The following is a 14,351-nucleotide window of genomic DNA, read 5'->3' on the forward strand; positions in this document are numbered from 1 at the left end:
TAGTAGTCAAATTTAGACCTCAATTTTGCTATTGTCAAACAATGGGGAGTTGGGGACCCTTGATCTCACCCTGAGGTCCATCAATAGGTCCCAGTCGACCTTCTCCCCACCCCTGGTTGTATGAGGAATAATCAGTTCACCTTGCAGGATCTGCTGGTCTTCACCATAGCCCCACATTAAATGGCAATGCAGACATCCCATAAAGACTCTCTTGTGGTTGCATGTTGAAGGGGGAAGTGGCAGAAAAGCTCTCCTTCAGGAAAGCTTATCTGCAGTTATCAATCTTCTTCTTGAGGAGCCCCGGATAAGCTTCTGAGCAACCCTAGTGGCTGGTGGTGGACTCAATTCAAGGCAAGGCCATATTTCAGAGGGGGGGTTCACCTCTGCTCAGATTGGAGACAGGATGTTCAAACCAGGCCAGTTGTGTTTCCAACCCCACCTTCCAAATCCTCCCAACATTGCTAGTTGAAGACCAAATCCATGATACCAGACTTCTCCCCAACCTGGTGGCCTCCAGATACATTGGACTTCAATTCCCATCAGCTCCAGCCAGCATGGCCAATGGTCAGCAATGCTGGGAGCTGTAATCCTGAACAATGGGAGGGTGCCCAACACTGCATTAGGCCATGAAACACATAGGCCATAGGGGCATCCCAAAATGCATCACACACACTCCCACTCGATGTGGCACTGCAAGGGAAAATCAATCATGGTTAGGCAAACTTGTTTTCAGAGAAGTTTGTCACTGTAACTCACCTTCCAGGAGTAACTGATTGATTTGCTTGGACACCGTTTGAAAACAGGTAATAGAAAAGAACTGGGACTGGACCTACCTCTTTCCCAAGGGAGTCAATTTCCTTCGACAAAATATAACAGCCGGGGCGTATTTCCCAATATAATCGACACTTTTCTGGATGTCCCACATGTACGGATTGCTGGCTCGTATGCTGAAAACATTCACACCTTTCTTGACCTTTGCCCTGGGAGAAACAAGAGGTGATGTTAACAATTAGAGACTGTCATCTCCGGCGACTCCATCCATCTTCACTGAGTTACTCATTATTAGTCCTTCAGTGAGGCTGCAGCTCAAGATAGATAGCTGATGTCATGCAGAAAAGAGGTTATAGTGAAAAGAACTTCTTTTATGAGATGTCTGCACACCTTCTACTACAAAAATGAAATCAAAATACCTGTTAGGAATGGATCATTCTTCTCCCTTGGCAATGAACACCACTAGGAGACAAAGCTTCAGGATAATACGACTTTATTTTGCTAGAAACTAGCCTCTTTACAAATGCAGATTCCAGGAAACTCTCAGACTGCCTCAGGCCCTTAAACAACTAATCTATGATCGCTAACCAGAGGAGATGAACCGGAGGGTAGTGAAGTTGCTGACAGTTTGGGCATGAACCTCATGGCCAGACTTGCTTTGCAGTGATGCCTCTCCCTTAGGGTGGCTCCCTCCTACACTGGCTTCCAAGAGTGGCTATCCTGGCGGAGCATCTGACCCCTGCCCCCAACTTTTCCTGCTTTGCTTTGCAACATGCCCTATCATCTCTCAAGTCATGCCCCTCTTCCTCATCCTTCTCGGAAACTAGAGAATCTAGGGCAGGGACTCAGCTGGGGCCATCTGTTTGTCAAGGTTTTTGTAGGAATCTCTCCCAGCATCTTGGCTCACTAGGGAGAGCCCCTCCCCCAGACTCTGATCAAGCTGCTCCAAATCCGATACAGAATCAGAGCTGTCAGATATCTCAAGGCGCTTGGACTCATCCCTGACAAGACCACACTAAGGTAGCCCAAAGGCTGATCACTAGAACCTCACCTTGCATTCTTTCAGCCTGTCTGTTGCTGGGAAATCTGTCCCTTTTGGGATTGCCAGATTTCCACAGTGCCCCCAACACAGCTTGCCTTTGCCAGCCGGGCTGCAGGTCTCTTTCCAAAATCTGGGAACTTCTTCTGGTTGGGGGGTTATCTGTGTAAATAGCTATTTGAGAGATCACAGCCATACTTTGCATAATTTGCACAAATTTCAGCCTTGGTCTGACCCAGCATGGTTCTTCTTATGGTATTATAATTTCTCTGGTTCCAGGTGAATACCTTTTCATTCATCCAGGCTCTTAAAATAGTCTTTGTGTCTGTGCACATGTGTGTGCTTTAAAAAGTTTTGAAGTCCTGGCTTTATTTCCATTTTACTGCTTGGATTGATCTTTAAATGTTGTACTTTATTTTATTTTATTTTATTTTATTTTATTCTCTCTTGTTTTTTACTTAATTTTCTATTCTACTTTTTATCTTTATAAATGAAATAAAGAATACCAACAACATAATCACCATCTACAGTTTCCAACATTACAGTATTCTTGGAGACACCGCAACAACCAAAAAAGAAAATATAAAAGGAAAAGAGAAGGGAAAAGATGAAAGAACAGGAAAACAAAGGGAACAAGAAAAAGTATTAAGAGAAAAGAAGAAAAGAAAAGGAGAAGATTACATATTACAGATAACCTTCAAGTATCACTCTACTTAAAAGATTATACCATTGCCAAATGCCCTCACCCGGCGCCAGCTTGTCTGGCTAAAAGGGGGGGGCCATTGCGGGCGGGTGGGGTGACATGACGCAGGGGCCTTTGATTGGTGCACCCCAGTGGCACCACCATGCAAGGAGGGGCAGGCTGAGTTGCCTTAAACTCAGCCCCCTTCTCAAACTCAGCTCTCTGGCTCAACGCAGCTAGAGAGAACTACAGCTCCGCCAGAAACGACGAAGGACACCGGCCTGCTGGAGACCGGTGTCGTCGCGCACGCTGAGGGCCCCGGCTCTTGAGGCTGCAGTGCGCCCGCCCCCTCCTTTCTCCTCGGTCACGACGAGGGACTTTGGCCTGCTGGAGAACGGCTTCGTCCTCGTTCCAGCCGCCTGGACCCACGTGCTTCTGCGCACCAAAATCTTTGCTTGGTGATATTGTTCGCCTCCCTCCCTCCTTCACCGGCTCCTTTCCTCTCGCCCGCCCATCCGCTCGGTCTCCTTGTGTACTCGCCCGCCTGCCCGCTCGCCCGCCTGCCCGCTCGCTTGCTCACCCTGCCCGCACGCACGCCCGCTTGCCTGACGGGCCCGCCGGCCGCCGGGCTGGCTCACGGCCCACCTGCCGGCCTGTCTACCCGGCCGCCGGCCCTGCCAGCCTCTTCCTCCTTGCCTTGCCGGCCTCCCTGAGGTGTTGCTCCTGGCGGGAGGCGTCAGCAGGCGGGTGAGCGTGGCGCCGGTGTTTGCTGGCGGCAGCGCTCCAAGCGACGGTCTGACTGCCCCCCCCACTGGTCAGCCGAGCCTACCTGTTGGAGGGGCGCCTGGCTGCTGAGCCGAGTCGGGGCATGTATATCACAGCCCGATTGGTCGCCTCCCATGGGCTTGGGATGTCTCCCCCTCCCACCCAATCAATCAATCAATCAATCAAATAATAATAATAATAATAATAAAAATAGGAAGAGCTGCGGCTCAGTGGTAGAGCACATGCTTGGCATGCGGAAGGCCCCAGGTTTAATCCCCAGCGTCTCCAGGTAGGGCTACGAAAGAATCCTGCCTGAAACTTTGGAGATCTGCTGCTGCCAGTCAGTGTCAACAATTCTGTGCTAGGTGGACCCAGGGTCTGACTCAGTATAAGGCAGCTTCCTATGTTTGTATGAAAAGAAAGCTTTAATTAAATAAATAATAATATTAATATTAATCATAATAAAAATAATAAAAATTCATTAAATTACGATTATTAAATATTTAATTAATAAAATTGCGTAACAGCGGCGACTGCCTGTTTGGCGCCTCCCGTGACAGGGTGCCCTCGGCTGTGGGCGCCCGCGCTCAAACGCAGCTCCATCACCTTTGGCCCCTGGCTGCGCCTCTTGAAAATCTGATTTTCTATCTAAACGGTAGTGCAGCGCTCCCATCTTCATCCCCAGGCCTCTCTGTCTCGGTCTGGAACTCATACCCACAGATCTTAAGACTGTGGGGTAGCTGCCTATTGTCGGGGTGCCCAGTGGCTTTATTAACTCTTTGATGGTGTCAAGGGCTCCTTAGAGGGCTCTCTCAGTCTAATCCAGTAGCCAAGTCCAGACATAGACAAAGGGATTCTTTTCAAAGATTTATTCTTCCTTTGCAACTTAACAACTCTACAGGTATCAACTAGATGTGAGCAGCAGCATCCCTATGCCCTAAGCTGGAACAGTTGGTCCCCGTTTGAAAAGCAATTACTGGCAGACCCCTGAATATAAGGACTAGGGAGAATCCCTCCCCTTTTCCCTTGGATCCTCGGTGCGCAGCCGTTGAGTGCGCGCCTTCACTAAGTCTGCTATCTGTGCTCGGTCACTCCCTTGACTGCTAACTTAAACTAGGAATGTGGGGGGGAGGAAACTCCGTCAGCTGTTGGTCCTGGGAAAGAGGAGCGCGCTCCTCTCCCAGGAGCGACTGCTCTTCCTCAGCATTAGAACTACTCTGGGATTCTATGGGCTCAGTGTCCACCCTGACAGATAGCTTGCTTAATTCACCTCCTGCATCATGCCTCCTAAGAAGGGCCAGGGTGGTAAGAAAGGGAATGGCAGGGCCCCGCCCCCCCTCCCCAAAGTCCGCTGCCAAGGCCTGATTCTGACTCTGATGTGGACGCAGACCCGGTACTGGCATCAATTTTTTCTCGTTTGAAAGCTGCTGAGTGTTCCTCGGGGATCCCTCCTCCTCCCCTGGCCAGGCACAAAAAATCCTCAGTGGTCCAGCACAAGCGAACACGACAGCAGACCCAACGCTCATTGCTCCTTTCTATTTCAGATCACCTGGACGCTATTGAGGCATCCACCTCCTCTTCATCGGCTCTTCCAGAAGGCTCACCGCCTTCAGCGGAGCTCCTCCCTTCTGCTGCCTCATCTTCCCTGGGTGCACAAGCAACAACCTCGTTTTTTTCCAGCTGGGGATCAGAGTGTGCCCACGATTGGTACAGCTCGTCTCTGGGTTCAGGGCACCCGGACTCCATTGAGGCCTCCATCTCGCCGTCGCAGGTTCACCATGGCAGCACCCCACCACTGTAGGCAGTCCACCTTCCTGCGGCATCTCCGTCAGCAGTGATCCAAGCAACATCCTCCTCCTTGGGGTTTCGCCCAGGCGACACAGCACACCTGAATGCGGTCCGCCCTCATGAGGCATCTCCATCAGGAGCAATGCAATGGTATCGCCTCCCTTGCTCCCGGGGACCCAGACACGGCTGCCCTGGATATGGGTGAGATGACTGCACCTCACCCCAGTTGTTCAGACGGGTGATTCTTAGGGCTGTGGGGTTGCTGCCTTAGCTTACCTACCTGGGGGCGGCTGTCCCTCCCAATGTCATCTCCCTATATGACGCTCGGGCCGCCTGCAGCTCCGTCAGTCACACCCCAGTAACCCCAGCCACTTAATGCATCATCTTACAGGGTTTTTTCCTGGATTAATTAGGATCCCTCGCCTGCCCCCGCCCGTTTTGGACATCCATGTAAGGGGCATATCAGATCCCTACGCTAATCTGGCAAGTTGTATTGTCACCAGGGCTACTCCTTCTCATAATGTCTTTCGCCCGAGGAGGTGTGCGAATGGCTTGTTTAGGCCTGTCACAGGAGGGCCGCCATTGCCCTTCTCTGCATAAGGACCTGTTTGACCAGGACCTTTCACTCCAATTTTGACTCCTTCCCAGCTGGGGTCGGCAACAGATCTGGCAGTGGCCACATTCACCAGGTGGTCTCCCACACTGGCCCTCGGCCTATGGCAGGTCCGCTGCTTCAGCACTGCTATCTGTGCTGGGAGAAAAGCCCCAAAGGGCACATGCTCCCAGGACACGTGCAGTTTTCATCGTGAATGCTCCCTTGTAGCAGTCAGCACTCTTGCACATCTTGTCCAATGCTCAGGGAGGGTAGGGTCCCCTTGGAAAAGCCGAGGCAGTAGGAAGCTCTGGATGGCCAATGCCTAGTAAGGTTGGCGCTGATACTCCGGCTTTATGACACTACCCAACTGGGGGAATGCGTCTTAACTTGGAACACAGTTTATGCTAGGTTCTAGGGCCCCCTAGCATTTTTTCTTTAGGTCAACATAGACCATCCCTACCTCGTAAGCAACATTTCTCCTCACTAGGCGTCGACAGGTTCAGGAGAGGTTAACAATGCAGTACTGGCAGAAGGGTTTTAGCCCCCCCCTTTTTTCCACACCCCGTTAGCTATTCTAGGGATCTCCCTTCTCGAAATGGTGCCCAGGAAATCCTCTAGGGAGTTTATCCTGATTCGTAACCTCTCTTTCCTGAGGGCCAGTCAATTATCACGAGATCCCTGATCATCTCTGCTCAGTGTGTCACACCTCTTCGATGAGGCAGCTGTCTTTGTCTGGGATCCCGGCCACGGGTCCCTGATGGGCATGTGCTACATGGAGTCCAAAGATGGTGGTCATTGTTCTGACCTAATGCAAGTATTGCTTCCCCTTTTCTGTTACTTTGGTGCCCCTTAGCTCACAAAGGCTGAGGTCCTGTCTCCCACAGCAACATTCGGAGAAGCCAATCCGATACCCTTAGGTGTTATTCTCACCTCCCTCAGGATAATTTTCAGTTCCTTTAGGCACAGCTCCAATTGGTTATACATCAGGCATGGCTTCAACTTAGTAGGGCTTTAATGGCACCTCCTTTCGGAAGCGTGAGCCTCTCCTCAAAGCCGGACTGCGGACTCACATGGTTCCGCCCCTACCCCAAGGGGTTTCAGATTCTTAGGGCAGGTCCAATCGTGCAGTGAATAAAGGCCTGTAGAGTGGAGGCTGCCGCCCCCGCCAAGCACATTGAGGGATAACCTTATAGCCAAGTCAGTAACCCCCCCCTTCTCTATGACAACATGACCACGTTATTCATTCTCCGTCCTCCCGAAATTGGAGGGTCATGTCATGTGTCAGTGTGTTAGCGCTCCAGAGTCAGTATTACAACATCTGGTTCTGGGTCCACCATGTGCTGGGTTAGGCAAACCCAATTGTCGATGCCTTGTCATGAAATTAGGTCAACATCTTCCGGGCCTTAGCCCCGTGGGTGCTCCATTCCCAGATCCCATCCTTGCAGTACTATGGGAGATCAGGATACTGAAGCCAGGCATGCCAGCCTGCATTCCATGGCTCTCCGTAGGAGCCGCCTGCGACAGAGCAGGGTGTGTGTGCCACGCATTAGGCAAAACCTCAGCGATAGGATTCATGGCCCTTATCTATAGATCATTGGCCACAATTTCATGCCTCCGTAAGGAACAACAGACTATTTGGGACCATAAGTCACAAGCTGGCCATTTAGCCTTCCAGCCCACAAAGGTGGGTTTCAGTGACTCCATGTCAGAATTTAGGTTTCGGCGTGCAAGATAGTGTTGGGCACAGATGTTTGCCTGCATTAGTAAATTAACCACCCTCTCTCTCCAGATACCCCTTTCGGGCTCCGGGGGTAATGGCCCTCCATATGAGCTTTCCAATAAGACATTTCCCTGTTCCACGTAGCAGCCCTAACGGAATGCAGGGTTGGTCTGGGCTCACAAGGCTGACTTGTCCCGGTGGGCCTTGATTTGCTGCAAGGTACAGGTCTGGCCCAAAGTAATCCATTTACATATTTGGTGATCAAATTGATCGGCATGGCAAGGGCACGGCAGTGGCCCACAGCCAAACGCAAGTCAACGGATTATGCTCTGGTGGCACCTTATGGGTTTTATGGCATGCCACGGGTCTGAGGAGGGGCCTCCGTTTTTATCACTTCAACGGTTTGCTGTTGACTTAAGGGCAATTGTGTAGTTTCCCTTAATGTGCTTATTCCTGAGACCAGCAGACTCATTGTACGCCGGTACGGGTGCTCTTACATGGGCACGTTTTGATGTCTGGAGCTTCATGAAGAGCTTGTATGTCTTCTTCAGAATTCAGCTTCTGTCACCCTGTCATATTAAGATCCAGTGGCTCCACAGACGTGGCATACGGTGGGAGTCCCCTCCTCACTCTGTCCCACCAAGTTTGTCAGTCTTCCTCCGCAGGTCCAGGTGCTGTACATTGGAGGGAATGACTTTGGCTGTAAGCCAGGCGAGGACCTGATGGAACAGGCCTTGGTTGAGATACAGGTGGTCCGGCATACCTGGCCGGAAGTAGCCTATTGCAGCCCTCACTGCTCCCATGGATCAATGGGAAGGAATGGAATGACGTTGCCAGTGGCAGGGCACATTGGAAAGTGCACAGAGAAATGGCTTATTGCCAGGTGAATGAGGTGATGGATGCACCACCCGCCAGGGAATTCTGTGGACATGGAGGGAGCGTTACAGGTAGGACGGTGTCCGCCTGTCTCATTTAGTGAATAACATATGTCTGTCTGATCTGCAAAGGGGCCTGCGGGAAGTTCTTCTGCGCAGGTGGGGGGAGTTTCACAAGCTCTAGGCTTGTGACTCCTGTGGCAGCTAGGACGGGCAAAACAGGAAAGTAGGGATGGTGTGCATGCAGAGGCACCTTATGGTGACAGGTGACGCCTGAGGGCCCCCCGAACGGGTTGTGCGGCTCGGCGGGGGGATAAGGGTTGCCTGGGAGACCAACCCTACTCACTCACCCAGGTGTTTCACGGCACCGGGTTGGGGGTGACACCGGAAGGTCTACCTCCCCCAGAAGGGGCAGTCCGGAGGGATGGCAAGATCACCGCCACCCCTCAGGCTGGGTATGTTTTCGCCCAAGAAGTGCCAGCTAGCCACTGACACAGTTAGATGCCCGTCCTAGTTACCCCTTTGCAGCTATTTCAATAAATGTGGCCCAATTTTCAACCCAAGCTTGTTGTCTGCGTCTTCTTTAACCCATCTCCGCTCGCAATATTACAATTCAGTAATTCCTCAGATTTATAACAAAGGAACATGCTATTAATTTTCCCCTAGCCATAAAATGCTTTTCAGCTAATATATGATGATAAAGCTAAAATCAACCAACCAGGGATATTACTAATCATAGTCTCAAAATAGTAATAATAATACTCATAATAAAAAAGAAAATTATTAAGGATAAAAGAAAAAAAAGAACAACAATCACTAGTATATTTTATACTATCGATATTTTATATTTTAGTATTTTTTTCTAAATATATATATGTGTACATTTCTATACACCCACAAACCATAGTTTTGTATACAGTATATCGTGTGTGTGTGTGTGTGTGTGTATGTGTATGTATGTATGTATGTGTGTGTATATATATATATATATATATATATATATATATATGAATTAAGAGAAAATGGAAGGAGAAAAAAAAGGATATATGTAAACAATCATCTCTGGCATACTGCCTCGATGATTTATTTTATTGTATTCTCAATTCTGTCAGCCACCCATATAGCATATGTTGATGAGCACCCTTATGATGAATATTAGTATAACTTTTTTATTGTAAATAATTATTTTTCATCATTTTATTGTAAATTTTCAACAAAACAAAATGAAAAATAGAAAAGGGAAAATGTATTAGAAATATAAATATGGTAAATAACATAAAAGAAATGAGAAAAAGTAACTTAAGCTGGGGAAAGATTTGTTTATTCTCTATGCTCTGGACAAGATTGGTGCCCTGACTAGGGGAATGGCAGAAGGTTCAGCCCTTGTGGTCCAAGAAGAAGCTGCACATTTGCAGGCGCAAAGGGACAACTTAAATACCAACTTGCACCAAGGAACCTTGATAGAGTTCCTTCCTCCCAGTTACATCCACTACACAGCTTTGTTTGCAGGTCATCTTGAATTAAGAATCATCCTGTGCCAATTGATTCAAGTAAACCTGGATGCTGCAAAGCCCTTTGAAAAAGCTGCATATCTCAAAATGGGAGATGACCACATGTCTCCAAGTGCCACCTGGGCCCCATGTGTTAGAGTTGTTGTTCAGTCGCTAAGTCATGTCCGACTCCTCGTGACCCCATGGACCACAGCATGCCAGGCCTTCCTGTCCTCCGCTCTCCCCCGGAGCGTGCTCAAGTTCATATCCATTGCATCGCTGATGCTATCCAGCCATCTCATCCTCTGCCATCCCCTTCTCCTTTTGCCTTCAATCTTTCCCAGCATCAGGGCCTTTTCCAGTGAGTTTGCTCTTCGCATTAGGTGGCCAAAATATTTGATAATATGGAATATTATCATAATATTCCATATATCCACATATTCCAGATGTGTTCAGTGCAAGCTGCTAGCTCTGAGTTCGGTGGGGCTGTGAATCCATTCTGGGTTTCGATCAGAACCAGCCAGAACTCTGAAGGAGCTTTCCAAGCTGCTGAACCTCATCCCCCAAATAGGTTCAGCACCTTGGATATTCTTTAGAGTTCTGGGTGGTTCTGACTGAAACCCAGAATGAAGCCACCAGCCTCCACTATATGGAAGTGGATATACTGGAAGTGGATATATATGGAAGTGGATATAGTGGATATTCCACTATATGGAAGATTCCATATATCCTGGAGCTATATGGAACCTCCAAGATATTTAGAGTAGGCTCAAGGATTATTATGGTTTGATTTTTTACATTTATTTTTTACGGGGTGGTGACTGATTTTGTTTTATTTTGTGGTAGCCTCCCCCGCCACCCCAAGCTAGTTTTCTGCTATTTGTTGCCATTTTCTCCCCTTTTGGCTGCTACTCCAGGGCCATAGTTTTGTGAGGCAAGGGTCAGGGCATTGCTCGCTTTCCAGGATCAGCCTTCCCCAACCTTTGTTGTTCAGTCATTCAATCGTGTCCGACTCTTCGTGACCCCATGGACCATAGCACGCCAGGCCTTCCTGTCCTGTGCTCTCTCCCGGAGCGTGCTGAAGTCCATATTCATTGCACCAGTGATGCTATCTAGCCATCTCATCCTCTGCCGTCCCCTTCTCCTTTTGCCTTCAATCTTTCCCAGCATCAGGGTCTTTTCCAGAGAGTTTTCTCTTTGCATTAGGTGGCCAAAATATTTCAGCTTCAGCTTCAGTATCTGTCCTTCCAATAAGCACTCAGGGTTGATTTACCTTAGGATTGACTGATTTGACCTCTTTGCAGTCCAGGAGACTCGTAAGAGTCTTCTCCAGCACCACAGTTCAAAAGCATCGATTCTTTGGTGCTCAGCCTTCCTTATAGTCCAGCTCTCTCAGCCATATGTTGCTACTGGGAAAACCATAGCTTTGATTATACAGACTTTTGTCAGCAAAGTGATGTCTCTGCTTCTTACTACGCTGTCTAGGTTGGCCATAGCTTTCCTCCCAAGGAGCAAGCGTCTTTTAATTTCATGGCTACAGTCACTGTCTGCGGTGATCTTGGAGCCCAAGAAAGTAAAATCTGTCACTGCTTCCATTTCTTCCCTTTCTATATGCCAGGAAGTGATGGGGCCAGATGCCATGATCTTAGTTTTTTTAATGTTGAGTTTCAAACCAGCTTTTGCACTCTCCTTTTTCACCCTCAACAAGAGGCTCTTTAGATCCTCTTCGCTTTCTGCCATTAGGGTGGTATCATCTGCGTATCTGAGGTTGTTGATAATTCTTCCAGCAATCTTAATTCCGACCTGTGATTCATCCAACCCGGCGTTTCTCATTAGGGACTCTGCATATAAGTTAAATAAGCAGGGTGACAATATGCAGCCTTGTCATACTCCTTTCCCAATTTTGAACCAATCGGTTGTTCTATGTGCGGTTCTTACTGTTGCTTCTTGACCCTCGTACAGGTTTCTCAGGAGACAGGTAATGTGGTCTGGTACTCCCATCTCTTTCAGAATGTGCCACAGTTTGTTGTGATCCACACAATCAAAGGCTTTAGCGTAGTCAATGAAGCAAAAATAGATGTTTTTTTGGAATTCTCTTGCTTTCTCCATGATCCAGCGAATGTTGGCAATTTGATCTCAAGTTCCGCTGCCTCTTCAAAACCCAGCTTGTACTTCTGGTAGTTCTCGGTTCACATACTGCTGAAGCCTAGCATGTAGGATTTTGAGCATAACCTTGCTGGCATGTGAAATGAGCACAATTGTACGGTAGTTTGAATGCTCTTTGGCATTGCCCTTCTTTGGAACTGGAATATAAACTGACCTTTTCAAGTCTTGTGGCCACTGTTGAGTGTTCCAAATTTGTTGGCATATTGAATGCAGTACTTTAACAGCATCATCTTTTAGGATTTTAAATAGCTCAGCTGGAATACTGTCATCTCCGCTAGCTTTGTTGTTACTAATGCTTCCTAAGGCCCGCTTGACTTCACTCTCGAGGATGTCCGGCTCAGTTCAGTGACCACACTATCATGGCTATCAGGGACATTCAGATCTTTCCTGTATAGTTATTCTGTGTATTCTTTCCACCTCTTCTTAATCTCATCTGCTTCTGTTAGGTCCCTGCCTTCTTTGTCCTTTATCATGCCTGTCTTTGCACAAAATGTTCCCTTGGATGCACAAATTGTGTAAAATCTGTTCCACCTGTGTTTTGCAGATTGTCTTGTGCCTTTCATTCCATTGTTTGCCCATACGCGGAATCAGATTTTTTTTTTGCACATCTGCACAAATTTGCATTTGTGCAAATGCACAGTTGCACAAATTTGCGCATGTGAAAATGTGCAGATCCTCCCCAAAAGTGCATTTTCAGGATTTAGCCCATAAGGGAAATGCACACTTTTGGCCAAGAAAATCAGAAAATCAGTCTGCAAGTCTGTGGAATCTACCTTCCATACCTGTGGAAGGGGGTGCCTCTAGGCATTAAGGTTGATGGAAAAGGACGGCCCTCAAGGAGTTACTTGTGCACTCTAAGAGTTTGGGGTTCTGAATGGAACATGAGAGAATTGGGCCACTGTGACTAGTCAATTTCAGGCTAGAATAAAGCATGCCCAATAAAAGAAATCACTGATTTGCACAATATGCACAGGTACAGTATCCAACTTTCCTAGATGCAGAATTTGGATTGTTGTTCCATAAACTTGAATTGGGCCAGCATGACTAGTCCATTTTAGGCTAGTTGGTCCCAACAATTGTGGAGAGCATTCCAGTACCTGTATCCAGTACCTAGATACTCCCCTCTGATTGGTAACATTAGAATAAATTACACACAATATAGTAATTAAATTACACACAAATTAAAAGAATAAGGCATGCAAAATAAGAGAAATCACACATTTGCACAATTTGTGCAGGTTGCAGAATCCAGCTTCCCTGGATGCAGAATGTGGATTGCGCTTGCTCTCTCTCTCTCTCTCTCAAAGCAGGGTACCAGTGATGTGGGGTGGAAAATGTTCTGGAATTTTTTCCAGTGCTTTATTATTCCACAGAAACATCTTCATTGTATAAATTCACTAGTAAATGATGAGTGGATGCCAACTGCAAATACAATATTAGGAAAACTTGGCAGTTAATGGTTGTAATTAATGTTTTTCAGGTGATTCTCTCTAGCGAGCATGTTGGATAATACATATATGACCCTGAAATAAATATAGGTCCCAGTGTGAAATAGTAATAATAGAGACAGAGAAACTGAAGATGCCTCTACAACTTCAATGGAAGAGTGTTGAACTCTGTTGAAATAGATGAGTGGTTGTCAGGATATCATGCAGAGTACTTTGGGTTGCTAAAGGTAATTAGTATGTAAACTGTTTTCAATAAAGCTGGGTTTAAAATAAAAATAAAAATAAACAATGTACAAGGGAACTACAGGCTATTGACTTTACATTTTTACAAGCATTCCGGTAAAAACATCTACATAATATAACATTTAAGTCACATTAAGTATGTTTTAATTTTCCTCCTCAAATATTTCAAGTCATATACTTGAGGCATATTGGGACAAAAAATTAACATGGGGTAACTTTTTCCCATGTTCAGCTTTGTTTAGTACATACAAATAAAACAATCATGCTAATTAAGATCACTTTTGAGGTGATTTTGCACTGAAAATTGTCCAGTGCAAATGACCCTATCCAAATTAACCTGACTTGCATAGGACATCTTTGAGAAAAAATGTCAATTCAAAATGTTCCAGAAAATCCACGAGAGCATACACAGAGCGCAGAATATGTATGAGGGATTTTGCAAGAGCCGAATCAAGAAGGAAAGACACATTTGGGAGTCTCCCCGGAGACAGCTGCAGTCTTAATACTGGGAAGGGTGCCAAGGTAGTGTGACAGAGGATGTGGGAATCTTTTCCCAACCAACATGGATTACAAGACTTGCATATATTTGGTTCATCTGCTTAGACAGCCTGTGGCTTCCACCCTTCATCCGTTGTCACCACTTGTCTTGAACAATTATTATATAGAGAAGGACAATCTATTTGCCACTGGAATTCTCAATGTCAAGAAGCAACACGATGGGTGTTTCAGCAAAACTTTCTTATTTATTTAAAACATTTTTACTCCACTA

At 47.0% G+C, this 14,351-nt stretch overlaps 1 protein-coding gene across 1 annotated transcript in view; it reads right to left on the bottom strand.

Moving 5' to 3' along the window:
* Window positions 1-14,351, bottom strand: part of TMEM132D (transmembrane protein 132D) — a 376,683-nt gene that overhangs the window by 277,554 nt on the left and 84,778 nt on the right. Inside the window, exon 3 of the mRNA XM_084819261.1 lies at window positions 834-980. Within this exon, the coding sequence (XP_084675387.1) occupies window positions 834-980 (147 nt within the window). The remainder of the gene's footprint in view (window positions 1-833; window positions 981-14,351) is intronic.

Source organism: Heloderma suspectum, chromosome 13, assembly GCF_057233095.1.
Source record: "Heloderma suspectum isolate Gila_16-S chromosome 13, 16-S_ref, whole genome shotgun sequence".
NCBI lineage: Eukaryota > Metazoa > Chordata > Lepidosauria > Squamata > Helodermatidae > Heloderma > Heloderma suspectum.